Source organism: Harmonia axyridis, chromosome 1, assembly GCF_914767665.1.
Source record: "Harmonia axyridis chromosome 1, icHarAxyr1.1, whole genome shotgun sequence".
Lineage (NCBI taxonomy): Eukaryota > Metazoa > Arthropoda > Insecta > Coleoptera > Coccinellidae > Harmonia > Harmonia axyridis.
Window position 1 is genome coordinate 76,934,615 of NC_059501.1, and position 21,314 is coordinate 76,955,928.

At 35.0% G+C, this 21,314-nt stretch overlaps 1 protein-coding gene across 2 annotated transcripts in view; it reads left to right on the forward strand.

Moving 5' to 3' along the window:
- The window catches only part of LOC123689075 (homeobox protein orthopedia-like), a 49,212-nt gene that overhangs the window by 16,369 nt on the left and 11,529 nt on the right, over positions 1–21,314 (forward strand). For both annotated transcript variants that reach the window (XM_045627879.1, XM_045627878.1), the window contains exons 3-4: positions 18,100–18,286; positions 20,403–20,552. In XM_045627879.1, coding sequence (XP_045483835.1) covers positions 18,100–18,286; positions 20,403–20,552 — 337 coding nt within the window. The remainder of the gene's footprint in view (positions 1–18,099; positions 18,287–20,402; positions 20,553–21,314) is intronic.

Below are 21,314 nucleotides of genomic sequence, written 5' to 3' on the forward strand. Positions count from 1 at the left end.
AAATAAATACTTGACTTGAGATTGAAAAATCTTGACTTGAAACCAAGTCAAGCTCAAGACAAGTAGCTTGAAAATCAAGCTAAGCCGTGAATCCCTACATTCCACATTCGGCAAAAAATAGTTACATTCTAATATAAAGATCAGATCCAGGCAACAAACAATTACCATAACGCAAATAGAAAACACCAACATGAATACAATTTTATTGAGTAATATCCGCGAATTTCATCACTCAAATGAGCGAATCTCCTTACCTCCAAACCATCCTCGAAGGAGACCATCAAGTAGCGAAACATACGTAATCTAGGAGGACATAAACCGATATATGATGAAATTTTATGGCATATTTCTCCCGTAAACGACTCGGAACAACATCGTGAAAATATTCCACGTATATTTTTCCTTGAGTGATTTATATCTGGGGGTTAGTTTATATCACACCCTCCTTGGAGCATCGTTCGAGGACGAGGCACAACCCCTCCTTCTGGAAACAAGCTTCATTTCGCAGTCAAATATGGGTGTAAATGTTTAATGAAGAACGATGATTTGATTCTCCACACTCAATTTGGATTAATAGCGTCAGTTTTTTTAGGGGGAGTGAGAGTTGTAAGGTTTTTTGGGTGGTGAATGGTGCGGTGAAAGTTTTCGATGATTGCTGGAGACATGGACCAGAATAAATTCTTGGTGGAAAAATATTTGGTCGAGTGTAATATGAAGAAACACTGAGAAATTATGGTTCATTCTCTCCTGATCTCTCTCATAAAAGCTTGAATTCTTGGGACTGATACGAAATATGTAGTTATTTGTTTTATTAGGCAGCAAAGTATTAGATTGACTGAGGCCAAGGCAGTCAATCTACTTTGCTGCCGAGTTAAACAAATGATATTTTCTTCGATTCTTAATAATGATAGATGTAGGATATTGTATTTGAAAATGATTACAATTCCCACATTCTTTTTATTTTTTCTTTAGTGATAAATTAAAACGAAATTTGATAGAAATCGCAATTTTTCGAATGGTTGGTTGCTATGGAAATGTATATATCCATGATGATTATAGTTTGAGAACTTATGAAATATCTGATAGTTTTTTGAAAAAATATCGGATATATTCATACTATGGACAGATTGTCAGAAAATGTCGAATGTTCTATTCGCATTAAGAATAATCACTTTGCTGCCAAGGTAGTTACTTTGTTGACTAGGCAGGAAAAGTAATACTTTGCTGATTAAAATTAAAAATTGAAATTAAAATTTGCTGTCAATCGGAGAAAAAATATTTAGGTTTGCTTATGATGGAGGTCATTTTGTTGTTGACTCTTTTATAGCTGGGGTGCCGACCCTGAATAAACTATAATAGGTTAGGTTAGATCTCATTGTTCTCTAGTGAGTTTTGAACCTGTCGAAGATTGAATTCATATGAATTATGTTTCTATTATAAGAAAAAATTCGAATATAAATTGAAATATCTGATGTAAATTTAGAAAAGCTAAAATTTAATGTATTTTAGCCCCACGTTGGGCGCCAATTGTTATGGATCTCTTCAAATTTAAATTTTGAAAATTTTCTTACATAGATCCAAAAAAAAAAATGAATTTCTACTTGAAATAACTCTTTCTCTCAGGTGGGCTCAGAGAAGTATGAAATTTTCGTTTTTTTTCAAAGAAGAAACTTATCTACCTAATCTAATAACTTAAATATCAGAAGAAAATTAATACAAAATTAATTAACACTCATCTAAAGAATGTTTTTTCCATTTAGTCCAGCTATATTTCTTTCTTCATTCAAATTCAAATTCCTATTCATACTTAGGTTCTTGAATACCAATTCCATACTCTTTCCAATTCTAATTTCATACTCTTCAAATTATAAGACACAAAATATAATCTGTTTTTCTAACTAGTTCAACTTCTTAGCATCTGAAAGCTCTGATAGATACCTAGGTGTGTCGGAATAGAAGACATTGAAGAAATATATTCAAACACAGCAATTATGCAGTGGTTTATTATTTCTCCTTTTAATGCAAAATAAATATCGGCACGTGAAGAAAAAATCTAAAATATCAGTATAATATAATTTTCAATAATATCTAGCAGTGGCATTCGAATTACCTGACTCTATAAATGGAAGGGGTAGGTATTACCATGCGGTAAGAAATGATGTCTTTTATATCATTGTAGCATTAATGTTATCAATGTAATAATTCCAAATTATTTGAGAAATGAATTTTTAGTATACTCTATATTTGTATATACTATATAGACAAGAGGAAGAAAAAGAGAAGATACTCTACAGACTTGATTTTTTTACTTGAATATTTATAGATCGTGTACTTGAGATAGATAAATAAAAGATATAGAGTCGATGACCGAATTTGTACTACGCATTTTGGATGAATAGTTCTTATAGCACCGAGATAAATTTGTTTAAGTCGATTTTTGTATTCTTTATATTCCAAATTACCGACTACTGAAATTTTAATGTGGGTTAAATATTTTATTTCATATTATCAAAAATTCAAATTTATTCTGATTCTAACTAGGTACAATTAAGTAAAAGTATAACGTTATATTATACTGGATATCATCATCGACGATGGGAAACTCACCTAAGCGCATTGCGCTTGTGTTATGTAGTCCCAGCCGAAGTCCCTGCTCCCTCACGAAATTAGGCCCCAAATTCGTCTGAATAAAAAGAAAAAAAAACAAACAAAAAAGTACAGTGTGGACGGTTGTTGAATAGAGCCTTTCCTTCCTCAGTATTATTTTGATCAACATGTTCTGTGATATTTGCAAGTATTTTCTAGCATTTACAGTTAGTCCCCCTCATACAACAATGCAATACCTCAGAATTGGAAACAATAAACTAATACATATTCAGTACATTGACCAATTCCATTGACACAGTAATAAATTAATAAAATAAAACTTCATGAAAAGATTAAAATCAACACTAGTAAAATGGGATAATTGAAGTACCTATTCCCAAATATCGTCGTTGTGGACGCAACTTGAATAAGTGTTAGGATTACCGTCGGAAGAAACAAGAAAGAAGTCACCGGAAGCAGACAGTAGCCGTAGATTCACAGCTTTGGTGTAATCGTAATATTTTATGACATAACGCTCTGATCGGGCTTTAGAAGTGCAGTAAAGGTAATCGAAAGTCGTAAACCCTAATCTGCCATAGAAATTCATGGCCTAGTCTCTTCCCCATTGCCCCTTGTCCCTCTTCTCCTCTTCTTCTCAATAAGAGAACGCCGCTTTCAGCAAATTATCGATCTGAGGTTCAACAGGGATTCGGGCAAGAATTGAAACATCGTAAAAAATTCTTCTTGGAAATACGTAACTTAGTGAGAGAATTTTAGACAACACTTTATACTAAACATGATAGTTTAGTTTTTCACTCAATGGATGTTGACGCAGAAGCATATTTATAATTATAGTTTCAGAGCGGTCTGCAATTTTCGAATTTTGGACAAAAATTATATCAAACGATAAGTTTTCACTCAAATTTAATTTTGTCCGTCCGGCCCATTCGTGAACACGATAACTTTCGAATGGAACAACTAGAGACTTACGGCTTGGCTTAATATTCAAGCCACTTCAAGCTACTTGGCTTGAGCTTGACTTGAAATCAACTCAAGTTAAAGTCAAGTAGTAGTTTATCAATGTCAAGTCAAGTAGGTATTTATTTTTCGAGTACTTGACTTAACATTGAAAAACTTCTACTTGAGTTGATTTCAGGTCAAGCTCAAGCCAAGTAGCTTCAATATCAAGTTGAGCCGTGAATGCCTAGGAACAACATAAAAACTTGAACATGGCTATCTGAAAAAATGGCGACGAAAAACTCAATATCTTTGAAACGGCGATTGATGCTATTCGAAAAATCTGCGGCTATATAACTGCTCTGAAACATATAGGGTGTCCCATTTGAAAAACACCAATACTACTCTATATCTCTAAAACGATAATTAATTTCTATGATTTATTATGAGAATTATTAAACAATAAAAATTATTGAAGAAAAAGTCTTAGAATTTTTTGAATATCTCGAACAGAAACCAAGATATAGCGAAATATTTGAAACGGTCATTTTTCGGAAACGCCCTGTAACTTGAGATCGAATCAATATATCTATGAGCAGGCTTCTGATATCTTATAACTTATTTCGCAAAAAGAGATAGGGTACCTTGAAGATTTTTTCCTTAAGTCTTATATAGTTCCCGAGATGCTTTCAGTGAGCATCGAATTTGGGACACCCTGTACAGTACAATCCTTGCAAAAATGGCCATTATCATCTCGGAATACTACTCCCTCTCCGCAAACTTTACTCGGTTCTTAATTATTAATGATTCATTATTAACTTATGGTATAAACAGGGTGCATCTGAATAATACCGAAAAAAATATATGGGGTGATTCTGTGATGAAAATTGAGGTAGATATTTGGTATAAAATTTTTTGAAAATCCTCCCCCCAGAAAAGTTACACCCCTCCGAAGATGGACAGAAAAAAATTGTTTTTTTTTATTGTCCATGTTAATTGAGCTACAGTATTGCAATATCATGTTAAATAGCATTTTATTAAACAAAAGCCAACCAAATTATGATTCTACTAGGCTAAGACTCTTATAACTAAAAAACAATAGTGTACAAACCATGAAAAAACCTGTCGAATATCGACAATTATTATATTTGTTGAAAATTTTTTTTGAGGTTTTTCAAAAGTTTTATACCAAATACTCACCTTAATTTTCATCACAGAATCACTCCTTACATTTTTTCGGTGTTATTCAGATGATACTCCTTGTATATAGTCTACGATTGTTTCAGATTGATGCATCAAGTTTTTTTGATCGGACAACTAAAGTTTTGCCAAACCCACCAACAGTTCAGAATAAACGTTTATTCCAAAGTAATAAACCGTAATGTAAGATCGAACACGTGCCCCACAAACACATTACGTATTCATCAAATCTTCTTTACCAAACGAATCACAGTTTCAATTTCATGCACGTTATTAGAAGATTAAATGGGAATTAGTTGAGCAATGTTCCCCCTGTTGTAGTTCCTACTCAAACATCAGGATAAGGTTAATAAAAGTCAATATATCAAGTCTGGGCATTAAGGGACTAAAACCGATCATGTTAGCACCCCTATCGAAGTGAACAGGGCCGTCACGAGAATTTTCAACGTAGAAAATGACGTATCGGGTGTTCTAGTTTAGTTCATGAGATTATTCAGATAGATATAAAGAATTGTAAATATCGTTGCAATTAATATCATTTCAGATCTTAGAAACTATAAGTGTTACGACTTTGTATACAAATTGACAAATTGACAATCAATTCACATCATGGGCGCCCGCAGAAATTTTTCTCAGGGGGGGCAAAATGGAAATTATTGAAAAACGATAACGCGTCCATCATTTTCGTAGACGATAATAGTATTCTTTCTATTTATGTATTTATATTTATAAGTGGGGGGAGGACTGTGCAAAATAAAAATTATGAAGTTTTCTACTTCAACATTTTTTTAAAACACCAACAACACAGGGTGATGTAAAATAATACGGTAACTCTTTTCAAAACGAGTCACATTCAATGAAACAATTCACAAAAAAATAAATTATAAAAAATATGGAGAACGGAATGAAATAATTATTATAATTGCTAATGAATAAAGAAGAATCAACGAGTAATAACGAAATAAAAAATAAATACATATACGCTCGATAAAAATATGTTTATAAAAATAATAAATGAATAATAAATCTTGAAATATACACTGAATGACTCAAACAATAAAGTTTAAAACTTGCTACTAAAATATGATTCAAAATAACACAGAATTGCTCCAGATTGTGAAAACAACAAATAAGTATATTATCAAAATAAACAAATCATAAATTGCAAAAAAACAACTCATAAAAACTATATTAATTCTGAAGACGAAATACTTGATCGCTATACAACAGAGTAGGCATATTTCATTCTAAACTAGAATTTAATTCTGCGCAAAGTGCTGAAACTATGCTCTATAGTACAAGTAGTACATGGAAATGTTAGGAGAAGAATAAGGCATTCTTTGACAGCAGGAGAAAATTTACATTGTCCGATAAGATCTTCATTTTTATGTTTTCATCCATTTGTGATTGAGATGAATACTCATTCCAAATGTTCATTCAATTCACTTTCTAAATTTTCAATGTTATACATATTGCCGACCTTAGGTGCGAAAGATTCAATATCTAGTAATTTTTAATTCTTCGGCAAAAAATTGAACAAAGAAAAAAGAAAAAAGCATTACATGTTCATTCAAGAATCTCGTTTCAAGAACTGAAATCAAATGATCTAAACATGGGATGAATATAGATTTTTTGAAGTAATCTTCAGCTGAATCTGCTTCATAATTAGATCTGTACATTTGTCTACCGCAAATTCGAGGTTTTCCAATCTCAATATTGAGACTCTGAGCAATAGATGATGCTTTCGAAAAAAATTTGCATCATCTGAGCGATGTTTTCCACATATTTCTATAATTAAATTTATATGACGGTGAAAATCTACAAAATTAATAGAAACACCTTGTAGTATATTTGCTATTGGTTTCAATATATTTGAATATTTACTTGCTACCGTCAAACAAATCACAAAAGTGAAAGAGTTTATTGCAGCTCTTTTTGTTGTTGAAGAATTCATTGAAATTTCTCCAGATTTTATAGCAAAGAGAGTTTTGAATATAGTATTGAAGTTTTCAGTGAAAACTCACAAAGATTTATATTTGGCTGACCAACGAGTTTCCTAAAACAAAGGAATATTTGGAATCAGATTTCTTCTTGAGGTATTCTTTCGAAAAAAGACTAGAATGTCATTAACGGTGCCAATGCTATTACGAATTTCAGTTATTTTACTGATGTCATTTATTACTAAATTCAACCTATGAGAGGCACAATGGAAATAAATTGCTTTCTTGTACTTATCTCTTATGATATTTTGAACCCTGAGAATTTCACCAGCCATTGTTGAGCATCCATCATAACCTTGTGTTACAAGTTTGTCCAAATTCAAACCAGCTGCGTTGAATAAATGGATCTCTAAATCTTTATATCCAGCGTCTACTCTGAATTTCGAAAGATCACTAAAATTTCTTGTTGCTCTCTCGTATAGGCATATATCGTGGGTGAGTTCCGCAAAAAACTATTGTTTTTATAATCTGTAAATTTTTTTTTTTTATTTTCTGCAACACTTTTTTTTACCTTTATCTATTAGACAATAGGAGAGTATATATAAGATGGATTTTTAAAAAAATTGACACGCATGGATTGCGTTCTGTTCCACGATTTTTCTTCACCCAAGGAGTGCTCAACACGCCTAAAAAAGTTTTCAATTCAAAAAATACCTCTGCCGATTATGGATATGTGTATAATATATTATGGATATATGTATAGTAATTCCATTGAAAACCCGGATATTGTTGTTACTTTCCTTTTTTCCTTGCCCTTTGGATTGAGAAAGTAATATTGAGGGTGTTGTGCTGAAAAATGGGACAATCAAAATCTCAGGGGGGGCAATGGCCCCCCCTGGCCCCCCCCTGCGGGCGCCCATGATTCACATATATTAAAAATTGAACCCAAAGAGAAATGATATTTGATAGAATAAAATTAAGTTCGAAATAACCCTTTCACGACAAAATAATTGAAACAAATACAAAATATATGTACAAAGAAATATTCAGCATTTAAATCTAATGAAATTAATATTCCTAAAGATAACTATCTGATTCATTAGTAGTATAATTTCTTTAGTATTCGTGCGAATTGTGTTTGCTTATATAAATAGTTTTTCTTTCTTTTAATTCTCTTTCACTTTTCTTCTTGTTTTTTTATTGATTGAGTTTTTTTTAAATGTTTTTTTATGGACTTTAAATGGTAAAGTGGTAGATCACTTTTGGGTAAACTCCCCTTTGAGATTTCTGGTGAAATTAAGACATTTATAATTATTATTATATTAAATATATGGGATTTTCCAATAAGAGGTTTCATTTTGAATAGCCCGCTATCTGGGACTGTTTTTTCAAAGCTGTCATATTTTGACATAAGATAAGAAAAAACTACGCCGAAATTAAAAATAGAACGATACGCGCACTAAAATTGTTATATTCCACTTCAAAAACGGTGAAAATTTTGCAGTCATAGTTCGCAAAACTAATGCACTTTTTGGCTGTCGTGAAGCAACTTCTCGGTCAGCAGTAGGGAAACTGGTGAACAAATTTGAGCTGTTGGGACAAGTTGGTTATGTGAAGAATGAAAATCGATGTGTGTCGCTCAAGTACAACTGAGAATATTGCCGCTGCATCGCGTAGTTTTGATACATAATCGATTCAAGTCCTTGAAAATGGAATTCGTGAAGTTACCGAGGACATACTGGTGAAAATGTGCGAATTAGTCATGGAAATTTTCATGAAAAGGATATGATGCTGCAACTTAGCAGTGACTTCCATCGTTAATTATAGACCTTCCTCTTTATAATGAAATAAACATTCATTTAATTCATCTTAGAACTTCTTATTGATAAACCCTAGAGTTTCTGATAAAAACTCTGGACGGCGGATGGATTTTTTATTCGCTTTTTGAATTCTACACATTCTGGAACGTAAACTGAAAGTTTCGGAATTGATTAATAGTATAGGTATTATTTCCTAAAAGGGAGAAGTGTCACTTTCTCTGGCGAGCTTGTGTTCACCCGCCGCAAGTAGTGAGGCAGGTAATTGAAGGCGAGCCATGAAAAATCAGTTCTCCGAATAAAATCTGGAGATCCAACTTTGAATAAGATTTAGATTAACGATCATTATAATTGATTGATCAAGGGAAAATTTGCCTAGTTGCTGTTCTAATGCTGAATTAATTTTGACAGGAATGATGTATAATAGTAGATGTAGAATGTAGATAGTTGTCATTGCTGGGCTACACTTTTTCCTGCGGCATAGGAAACGTAGAACTTTTCGATGATCTTGTCAGTTAAAATATGACGTTGTTATTGTACGTTTAAAAAAAACTATTTTCATGTTCATCCTTGAAAATAACATACCAAAAAAACTACAAAACTCCATCTCCGTCCCTGGCGCCGTAAAGCTTGATCCACCCTACCCGACTTATCGTACGTCAGCGCCCCGCTAGGCATGAATCACGGACTAATTGACCGCTAGATGAAACAGATCGAGAACCAGGTGATTTCGCCCGATCCATATGCCTTATTCGTGTGACCGGCAAAGGATTTCGTCTGACCGACACCCTCTCAGCGTTTCGCATTGTTTTCCGATCGAACGGGAAATCTGTTAGCCGGCTGTGGCAATTAACCCCGTTTAAGTCGACCTCACCTAGCGTGGGGTGGCGGGGGCGGCTGTTAACGACTATTCAAGAAAACGACCGGTCATGGCCAATCGGTTTGATTGATTTTCAAAACTGCGTATTAATGTTTTTAAGCATTCGACGGAAAACATGGATTATACAGCGGAAATAAAAACCAGAATAGAAAAGGCTTGTATTAAGTAAGGAAAATCCCGTGTAGCAAAGATCTGACATTGAGCCTCAGACTGAGATTGACAAGATGTTATATATAGTATATCCAAAGTGAAGGAAGCCAGAATATTTCGATTAGGGTTTTCCAAGTTTCCAGAAATTCTTTCGGTGTCAGTGAATCTACTGCCTAACAATACTTTCGAATAAAACTCGGTATTTAGCAGATTGCGATATCCACTTGAAAGGGACATCTGGCCAAGCATTTTTATGGACTAGTTCAAGCGAGAGTTCAAGTGACTTTGGATATACTATACGTGTACAGGATGGGCAAATTTCGATGTTTTAGCACTACAACTTTTAAACCCGATGAGATAGACAAAATCTGATACCCCATTCTCGATCTCTTTTTCTGAGAAACTAAGCAAAGAAATAATCAGATTGACAGAAGGACACTGCTCTTGTTATAGAAAGCTCAATTTTTCTGTGCTCAACAACAATTGAGTCTTAAGTAAAAAAAGGTTTTTGAGCATTTTCTGTTATTTATTTTAATACGAATCATACGATGTTATATATTTTTGAAATCAGGAAAAATTAATCTTTCAGAAAATGGCACAAATATCTAGTGTTCCCATTTGAAAAAACATAACTTTGGGTCATAGCACGCCACTGGATTCTACGTGAAAAAGTGCCTGTATAATGTTTTAATTTCAGAGCTCTATCATCAGTATTAGCTGAGATATAAATGTTTTTCGATATCGCCATTTTTCCATTTTTCGCTTATAACTCGAAAAAAAAAGAAGGTGGCCAAAAATGAATACTACCCTTGTTAGTTTCTCAGAAAGAGAGACCGAGAATGGGGTATCAGATTTTGTCTATCTCGTCTGGTTTAAAAGTTGTAGTGCTAAAACATCGAAATTTGCCCACCCTGTACAATGTACTTCACTTTGGGATGAGATGTGATGAGACCACTCAACGCTTCCGAAATGTGAGCCTAAAGGAGAATTTTGAAAATTTCATGGGAAAATCGAGTCACTAACATCGAAGTGCTTAGGAGAATAGGTAGGAAAAAAGAAGTTGAGTTGACAACTGAGAAGAAAAAGCTGCAATACCTCGGGCACATAGTACGTGGCAATTAGTACAGTATCTTGTGACTTATAATGCAAGGGAAAATAGAGGGCAGAAGAAGCACGGGAAGAAGACGCATTTCATGGCTGAATAATCTCTGAGAATGATTTGAGTGCAGTTCAAAACCACTCTTTAGAGCAGCTGCCTCAAAGGTCAGGATAGCTATGATGATAGCCGACCTCCACCCCGTAGATAGCACTTGAAGAAGTATCCTAGGAAAGCCCTGAAGTGAGGACCTTTTGAGCTCTTGTTTTCATGCACCAACTTCCTCCTTGGAGACCACATATAGTTATAAGTGTCCCAATAGTTTCGGCACATATATTTCTCGATATAAAAAGAAAACATGATTCTACGGCAATTTTTCAGAACTGGTAAAATTCTTATATCCGTATCGCCTGTTCTTTTCCGGTCTACATAGGGGTATCTTGTGACGTAGATTGTCAATCGTCTCGCCATCGTTTTGATGGTGATCCCATGGATCTTCTTCCGTGGGGTTTGTTGCTCCTGGTGATCTTCGCCTCTTCCTGATCCATCTTGTGTATCCCGTTGTTGTTCGTAATATTCTCTCTTTTTTAGACGTTTCGGCTCTGGTCTAATCGCTGTATGTCATCACTGATCTTACACACGTTTTATAAACAACACATTTTTCATTTTAAATCGAATGAAAAGATTCACGGTCTTCAACAAAACGCAGTCTTCTGAGAACATCTTGTAACAAGTCTGGAATGTTTTATGTGCCAAAACTTTTGAGACATACGCTATACAGTTCTGTGGTCTCCAATTGCGCAATTGCATGAATGAAGAAACCCTGGAAGGCAAATTTTTTATTCTATGGAATGTTTCATGTGATCGCGGTAAATAAAAAAACATTTTGCAAAACGAAGAATGGTTACGATGGCAACAAGAATTTTTCCATTCGATTAGAATACTTACATCAACCAGTGGATTTTAGCGAGAATAATAAATGTCAACAAACTTCTCTCTTATATTTGCGTAGAACAAATCCAAATTCGCTTTATTCACATTCAATAGTTCTCATATATATTTCAACAAAAAAGAACATTATGAATTTTTCCAAAATATTGTTTAGTTAACGAGGTAATTAGTTATTGACATCATCTTTATAAACATTATACGGTCTTTCACTTTTGTATGCATTTCTTCCTATTTGATGCATATACAAAGTTGGCGATAATGGATGAGTTAAACATTTTTTATACTTTTGAATGGAAAAATTGGTGTTATATTTTAAGAAGATAGTATTATCGAAACCTTTGATTTAGGTGAAATAATGGACAATGACAATTAAAAATTCGACTTTATTCGGCACATAGTCGCTTTCGGCTAATGATACATGCAATCCAATTGGGGTAGAGATCATTCAATATTCAAGCTATTTGACTTGGAAATCATAGGGCAGATTCCAGTCCAGTAGTAGTTTTTCAATGTCGAGTCAAGTATTTCTATTAGGTACTTAACTTAGCATTGATGACGTACGCAATAGAAACGAGAGCCGACACCAAGGTGATGAAGAATGCACTGCGAACTACCGAAATGAAAGTGCTCAGAAACATCCTAGGCTTCACATTACGAGATAAAAAGGGAAATGAAGACATCCGCAACGAGTGTGAAGTTCCAGATATAGTTCGATGGGGACGCAATAGAAGAAGATTTTGGAATGCTCATGTGGAAAGGATGGATGAAGAAAGAATTGCCAGAATAGTAAGGGATGGAAATCCAGGAACACGTCGACCGCTGGGAAGACCGCCTAGACGGTGGAAGGATTCGTGGACGTCAATCTCCCAAGAGGCATAAATAATTGGGAAATACAAGCCACCGGCTTAATATATGTAGAAGAAGTAGAAGAGCTTAGCATTGAAAAACTACTACTTGACTTGAACTTGAGTTGATTTCAAGTCAAGCTCAAGTCAAGTAGCTTGAATATCAAGTCTTGAAATTAAATACATTCTATCAAGCTACTTGATTCACATCAGTTTAATTATATAGTGTCCACATCAATAGTAATGATGATATGAGAATCTAATATACATAGAATCTAAGACACATAGATGAGGCATCTTATTGATTTTTTCGTGGCTCTTCCACAATTTTCAGAATCGTCAGCCCAGGTTCAGTCAGGAATTGATTATGCCAACTGCTGGATTTACAGAAGATTTCTTGATTAAACTTCGGAGATCGATGTCAAACTCACTGTCCTTATCCTTTGAAAATGATAATTTTTTCTGAGCGCGCACCATCTTGCACTATTAAGCTCAAGTAATATCAAGGATGTATGTAATCTGTCACGAGCTTGAGTTTCAAGTCAAGTAGTTGGTCACAATATCAAGCTACTTGACTTGATCATTTCCTGACTGAGCAAAAGATTTGGAGTGTAAGCTGAATGGTCAAGTACTTGGATATTTTAGTTTCGAAACAGTTTACTTTTAATGGTGAAGTTCACCGAAATTGACCTCAAATTGTATTAATAATGCAAATGTAGATGTAGGTAACATGCTGAGAACTCCGACTGGATCATCTTTCAATTGATGAAAACGAAAATAACCATAAATTCTTCTGAACCCTGCCTTACTCCTTCCTCCAGAGCTACTTTTTCACTTACCTGATACAAACCCCGAACCAACTACCAACCCAACATAGCCCTCGATAATTTGCATGATTTACATCAGCACTTTATTAACTTTCTTCGCAATTCCTACGAACAAAGAACTCCGGTAGTAGAAGGCACCATCTCCTAACCTTTCCGGGACGAGAGAGAGTATATTGCTCTTGTAACAAATAGTTAATATGTCGACGTTATAGCGCCGCGGTAAGCCAACAGGGAGTTAATTTCGGTGGTGTTGGCATCATTAATCCCTAATGGGGCGTGGTGATGTATGACTTCGCAATGTTCTGCTCTATTCTGTTGCGTGCCGGTCCAAAAACCCCCCCTAGCCATCCGCAGCATCGAGGGTGATATTGCAACATTGTTTTTTCCTCCTGATTTAGGTACAGGGTGGGCGCTACTGTTTTCGCCGGCAGGGGTTTTCACGTGTTGAGTCCGCGTACTGAGGATTATGGTGGAAGTTTGTTTGTGTTGTAAATGTTGAAAAAGCTTCAATCTTTAGTTATCATAATTATATCGATGAATTTCATATGAACTCAGCACTTTTGTTGAATCTGAAGGATAGATTGTTGTACCGGGTTTTTCACCATAATTTGACTCCCCCTTTAACTTTGTTACTAAAAGTGATACAAAATAGTAATTTACGTAACAAGTCCGGAAAATAGGGTTTTTTTGGACGAATAGACAAAATTCCAGGACGAGCGTAAGCGAGTCCTGGAAGTCTGTGAGTCCAAAAAAACCATTTTCGGGCGTGTTGCGTACAATATTTTTTCGGCAACCATGTAAAATAACACTATCGCTATGCTGCTTTCCATATTTTATTGCGATTGCGGTCAAAAAACATGCAAATTTTTGACAACTAATTTCATATGAACTGTCAGCCGTTATCTCGGTTGCTATGGATTCTATGATTCTTTTCCGGCCTAGTCCGGGAAGTACGTACTTTCCGGACTAGGCCGGGAAATGCTACTTTCTCAGAGAAAAAGCGTCCGGGAAGTGAGCACTTCCCGGACGGTTGCCGAAAAAAATGTTTTTCACAAAAGTTTCACGAAATCGACAAGTGTTTTTTAAAATGATTTCACAAAACGAAATATATACAGAGTGGGCCATATATTGATAGCAACTTCATTTTTTCAAATGGAACACCAAATATTTTTCTATATTTGAATAGCTCCACCAAATATTTTTCTATATTTGAATAGCTCTTTTTCCCTTGATTTCGAATATATAACATATGTTTGGCCTATCTCTCTTATTCTGAGTACCACAGAGTTTCAAATTTTAAGAACCACCTGTCATGCAAGCTGGCAGTTTTCAAGTGGTAGGCTGCGATAACTCAAAATGATCTTTTTTGAGTTATCGCAGCCTACCACTTGAAAACTGATTACTGAGCATGCTAGGTGGTTCTTGAAATTTGAAACTTTGTCGTACACAGAATAAGAGAGATAGGCCACGAAAAAGAGCTAGTTAAATATAGAAAAATATACAGTGTGTTCCATTCGAAAAAATGAAGTTGCTATCAATATGTGGCCCACTCTGTATATATTTCGTTTTGTGAAATCATTTTAAAAAACATTAGTCGATTTCGTGAAACTTTTGTGGAAAACATTTTTTTGTACCTCTTTCAGTAACAAAGGTCAAGGGGGGGTCAAATTATAGTGAAAAACCCGGTACCTAGCTGAATTATTGGAAAGTTCACTCATTTCCTCGTTGAACATACTATGAACAACAAATTTTAGTGAAATCTGATAGATTATCCTACGTTTTGCTGAATTTCTGGACAACTCCATTCTTAAACTGTATACCTATAAACACGATATTTCAGTAGAATCTGAAAGATAGATTACGCAAGATAGCTGACTTTTTGGATAATTGACTCATTTCTTTGATGTACTTGACGTACAACTTTGCTTCCGACATTTATTTCCGAAATTCGAAGCTTTATTGTGAAAAACTGTTTACAATTTATGATTCAAAGTATTGTTCATCTTTTGGAGCGATCTACGAATCGATCCAATTTCGCAACATGGGGTCGACCATTGTCATGCTGTCATCATGTTTATCGCTGTATTGCGGCTGTTTGTCTTTCAATGCTCGACTCAAACGCATTAATTGCGTTCGATAACGATTACCTGTGATTGTGTCAGTCGTTTTTAACAACTCCCAATACACTACGCCGAACTGGTCCTACCAAATACTGTGCATGATCTTGGAAGCATGAATATTCGGCTTGTCCGTCGACGTGGAAGCATGGCCGGGATATCCTTATGATTTACTGCAGTTAGGATAAATTTAATGAACCCATTTTTCGTCTCCAATCACAATGCGATGCCGAAATCCCTTCCGTCTTTGTCTTGCATCAAAATCACCGTTCTTGAAGCATTGAAACTACTCTCGGTAAGTTCTTTCACTAATAGCGGCTTCACCATAGTTATTTGAGAGCATTCGATGAGCCTCAAATCGACTTATATTTCGATGGCTTATTTTATGAGATCTACGATCTATATATTCCGACTACCACTTACCGATGCAGTCACATATTGCTAAACGGCGGAAGCAAAGTTATACATCTTTTGTAAAAACACAATATTTAAGTAGAATATGAAGAATATACGAGTATATAAGATTCAGCTAAATAGCTGAATTTTGGGATTATTTACTCTTTTCACTGATAAACACAAAATTTCAGTAGAACCTGAAGAATAAATTATGCAACATAGCTGACCTTTGGATAATTTGATCATTCCATCGATGTACTTTATAGAAACACGAAATTTTAGTGGAATCTGAAGGATAGATTATGCTTTATCGCTGAAGTTTTGAATAATTCACTCACTTCATCGATGAACTTTATGTAAACACTACTACTATTCAGAGAAATCTGAAGGGAAGATACGGTCACATAGCTGAATTTTTGGATTTTTCACTCAATTCATCGATGAAATTTATTTAAACACTGCTATTGAGAGCAATCTGAAGGACAGATTATGCTACATAGCTGAATTTTGAGGAGCTTGTTCTAGGGCAACAATCGATTATGCCCGTCTTTTCGCCCCAATGTAGGTACACGATGAATGTCGAATGTAATATGCTATTAATTTTGCAGGATAAGTTCAGAGTCGGTCAAGTTCGTTAATTAACAAAATCCGTTAAACTTATATCAATACTCATAAAAATTATGTTTATCCAATTATTGAAAAAACGCGATGCGATCAAACTTAAAACAGTAGATATTAAAATAGCAAAACCAATGTTCAAGTTGAATTCAGTGAGGATTGTAACAATAAAGTATCAATTTTTTTTATTAGAATACTATGAAATGCAGAATATCTTTCGGATAATGGTCTCATTACGCCCTCTCCTGAAAAATCATTTCGAAAGAACCGAAATAGCCCTCAGAACTACAAGTTCTGGAAACAATACAACCAAAAAACCACCCTCCACCCCTAACAACCGCCTCTATCTGCAGCCACTCTGCCGCTCCATCAAATAACACAACAATCCCGTCGATATCAGGGGAATTTCGCCGTCTCCAGGGTCACATGACGCGAGAAATCCATCGCGCTAAGATATATGATTGTTAAATAATCCAACATCATTAATGTCCGCTCCCTAATGTGGGGAGCAGATCGGGCATCTGGCGCGCTGTGTCAGTGTGCCTTAACGTCCGCCGAGATTTATCTCCGGCGGAGGTTGAGTGATGGACCGGCGTTTTGCTGACCGACGGGAGCGTTTATCGAAGAATCTGGTGCGTTTTATACGGATTTCGAAAGTAAGAACCCCATTTGTCAGATTTTACGCACTTTTTGGTGATAAATTCGGTGCTGCATTCGATAATGTGCGATCGGCGATCGTGGTGAGGAATGAAGTTGTTGGAAATGAAGATAGAGGGCGTTAACTGTCTATGATAACTCCGTTGTTCGTGACCACAAGCAGAAGTCTAATTATCAGTAGTAATAGTTGCTCGTTACTTATTACTTATTTATGACTTCATCAAAATTAAACTGAACATTTGATTCGTTGCTGTTCTGTACTACAGAAAATCTATTATTACCATTGTATGGTGAGCATCTCAGGCTGATTCAAATACTATGTTGTTAAATGGTTCAATCCTAATGTAATAGTCATTATAGCACTTTTTTGAAAGAGTTTGCACAAAACGTTCTACATTGTATTCACCGTGTTGCTTCTTTATATTCGGTCATGTCTTTCTTTATCATATTATTCATATTTACTGCCCAATCTTTTGGTATCAACGTCAATACTTCTAAGCTTCTATGCTCATTCAATTCATATTCTCGTTCGTAGCAGAAATCCATAAATATTCCTTACATGTATTTGTGAGTGTTTGTTGTATTTCTGGAAATTCATCTTTGATTAGCACATTTAAACTTTGTTATATTTTGAACATACGCATTGCCAAAACGTTTTGAAATTAAGTCAAACTCAATCGTGTTGACATAGTGATTGATAATTGCACTGAATGCATACTTTTCTAGCCTTTTCGAGCAGTCGTTGGTCGTTGATTTCTCTTGAAATGAAACTTGCTATTGGACAACACTTTCTATTATGTAAAATAACCTTGAATATCTGACAACAATGACCACAAACATTCTGCGGTTTCCAAAGGCGCATGAATGAACGATCGCCCAAAAGCTCTTGATTCTCGATTTTTTTATCGGTGTGCTTTACATATAAGTGACTTAAGTATTTTTCAACAAGTTTCCAAAATTTAGAACCAAATTTTTGTTCTTCTTACAATCTCATATTATTGTTATAATAGTGTATTAAGAGAGCACATCATTTTCATTTACAACTGTCTCATTTCATTCAAGGTTTGGTTTCAAAACAGACGAGCGAAATGGAAGAAGAGGAAGAAGACCACCAATGTGTTCAGGACTCCTGGAGCTCTTCTACCGTCACATGGACTGCCTCCTTTTGGAGCTATGGGGGATGGTTTGTGCGGTTCGGGCATGTTTAGTAGTTCTGAAGCCCGATGGGGTGTTGCTGGAGTAGCAACAGGTAATAATATACTTTATTAAGCAAATGAGACTAGAATCTAGACAAAAAGTTGAATGAAGGAAAATGTGTTGTTATTAATGTGAGTAGCGATAGACTGGTTCATCGGATCGCATAACCCAACATTGATGATAACCAAATGAAACATCTATCATTTTTACCCTAGAACCACCGATTTATATGAGGTTTTTACTATCATTCATTTTAAAGAGTTCGTCATTATGGAAAGTCCTTATTTATTATAAGTTTTTTGGAATAGAAATAAGAGGATTAGATGTATGTTTTATTGGATAATATTAATATGCGTGTTATAATTTTCCGAACAAACGTTTATTCTTTCATGAACTTTCACGTGAAAATATATCTATCATACAAAAAGTCCTGTCAAAGGCTGAAACTGCGGTATTAATAATAAAATGTAAAAACGTATTTTGAATTCTTGGATGTAGTAGAAAAGGAGGGCGAATCAGAGGAACGTTTGCGATTGCTTCACTCATCTTGAAAAATGGTGAAATTTCAAAACCTCTGAGGAGAGAGAGGTAGTTAAACTTTGGCAGATCACGACAATGCTACGTGGTTAAACTCTTCTTTAGCTCTTTTTGAAGCTCATCTGAAGCGGATAACCCAACAACCCAATTTATTTATCATAATATTGCTTTATATTATTATTAGAGTGTAATCCTTCTTCATTTTTATTATTCTTTCGTGTGCCTGGCTTATTATCTGAGCGTTTCCGTCTGCCCCGGTGGAAACTATTGAAATCAATTAAATTTATTGCGACACAACGAGAGTTAGAAAAAGGATGTACGTAGATCTCTAGTGTTTAAGTTTAAGCCATCACTTGTATATCACTTAGTTGTGTCCCATCAAAGCATACAATGTTGAATGTTACTACTGGCTTCCAATCAAATAGCCTCTGTTTTTATTCGCTAAGCCGATGGGATTCAAAAAGAAATATATCGCTACTCTCTATTGTAGTTAACTTTTAGCCTACATTCAGGTAGTGCTATTTTCTTATCTATCATTATGTCGCTTTATAAGTGTGATCCTCATTCATTTTCATCAATAATAGATTCCATTCAATTCACGTTCAAATTGGGCGGTATCAGTTTTTCATGTATACATAGTTAATTAATTTTTCATGTATACATAGTTTTTCACGTATACATAGTTTTTCATGTATACATAGTTAAGAGATGACACTTGATAAGGGGTTGTAATGTAAGTATTTTCATTAGGTTGAGCCAATTTGGGAGTTTTAATGTTATCATTAATTATATATAGAGCCGAATTTTTGGGGAGGGGCAAAGTAAATCGAAATAATATGCGAAAATTATAGTTCTGCTGGTCTTGTCATTATTTTAGCCTTAGTAAGTATGTCAAATTTTAGAGGGGGGGAGGCAGGCCCCTTTCTTTGGCCCTCCTAGTGTCGCCACTGATAGTAAGGTCATCTTTATCTATGTAGTTTTAGATCAACATATAACGATAGCCATTCTTTAACTCCCAATTTTAAGCATATTCAAAAATAAAATTGCAAAAAACTTCAAAATTTGTGTCGAGTGACACAATTTTGATTCTTAAGGTGTTATCACTCCTTCAGTAGGGAAAGATCGTACACCTACGAAATCACAATGTTCTCCCTGACCTGTCTAGTCGTTTTCCGGAATGACTCATACTTATCAAAATATTCCCCAGGGTTATTTCATAGAGGCCCCTTTTCACCATTGACTCAAATCTTCACAGCTACCATACGTTCAACGTAAGTCCATATTTCACACAAAAGAGGTGGAATTTAGCGATTCACCTCTAAATTTTTTCCATCCATCTCGAAACCTCCGCCAAAGTCGAAACGAACAGAAGTTCCAAACGCAAACACACCAAAACCGGAAAAAAAAAACATCGAACTCACCGTGGTCAGAACTGGAGATACATGTACAAACACAATTTTTAACGATTGTTTGGCTGGACGGATATAGTCCTTTTTTTCAATCCTAAACAAACAACGCCCAGCCTACGTCATAATCGTAAAAATGTTCGGAAAAATACGAAAACGCCTACCAATATTTGATAAGTTGGTTCGTATTTATTTCCCCTCTGAATGTGTGAATTTTGGTTACAGGTCTGGGTCAGCTTGGTCAGGGTTCGGTGTCCATGGGCGGTTTTGGCCAATCTCTCGGCCAACTCAATCAAACTTCTGGACTGAGCTCTTCCCTTCCCATCAGCACCGCTAATACCGTTTACCAAGCCCATTATGGGCTCAATTCGTTAGGTAAGTTGGCTTTTATTAATTGGATTGTGGTTTGCGTGATTGGATCTGTATGGGAAAACTTTACCATGCTCTTTATTAGGTCGTTATGGAGTGTGAGACCGATTGTGGATAAATGCAAGATGAAGAAGAAAATAATGTTCTGATTTATTGAACTTTTATGATTTTTAAAGTTATCAAATATGGTTTTGGGTAGCATTTAGTTATAGGATGAGTAGATTTTTGGAAGAGGATCTAAATTTAATTTGATCTGATTTGATTTAATCAACAGCAATTATTTATTTGACTATCTACTCTTTATTAGCTCACCGACAAACTTTGTCATATGGTCATGTAATTTAAACAAAAAACATTATGCGGAAAAGATGTCCAGTTTCAATTATTCAAGGAAATAAATTGCTTCAAAAGTTCCATTCCTGTCTATTGATATTATTTATCTTTAACAATAAAGTATGCTTAGAAACAAGGGTAAATATACTAGTCAGTTCATTGTCATCTTCCGCTAAACTAAAATTGTAGCAGAAAGTTACGACTAAGTTATACCTTAAAATGTACGTTTATAGCACGAAATCTACTGACAATGAACTACAAGTGTATTTAGACTTGTTTCTGAGCATACTTTTTTGTTCCCAATGAATCATATCAATAGACATGAATCAATCTTTTGAATCTATTTATGTCCTCAAATAATTTAAATAAGACATATGTTCTCATGATGTTTTTTTGTGGAAAATGACCTTTCATATAGCAAAGTTTGTCGGTGAG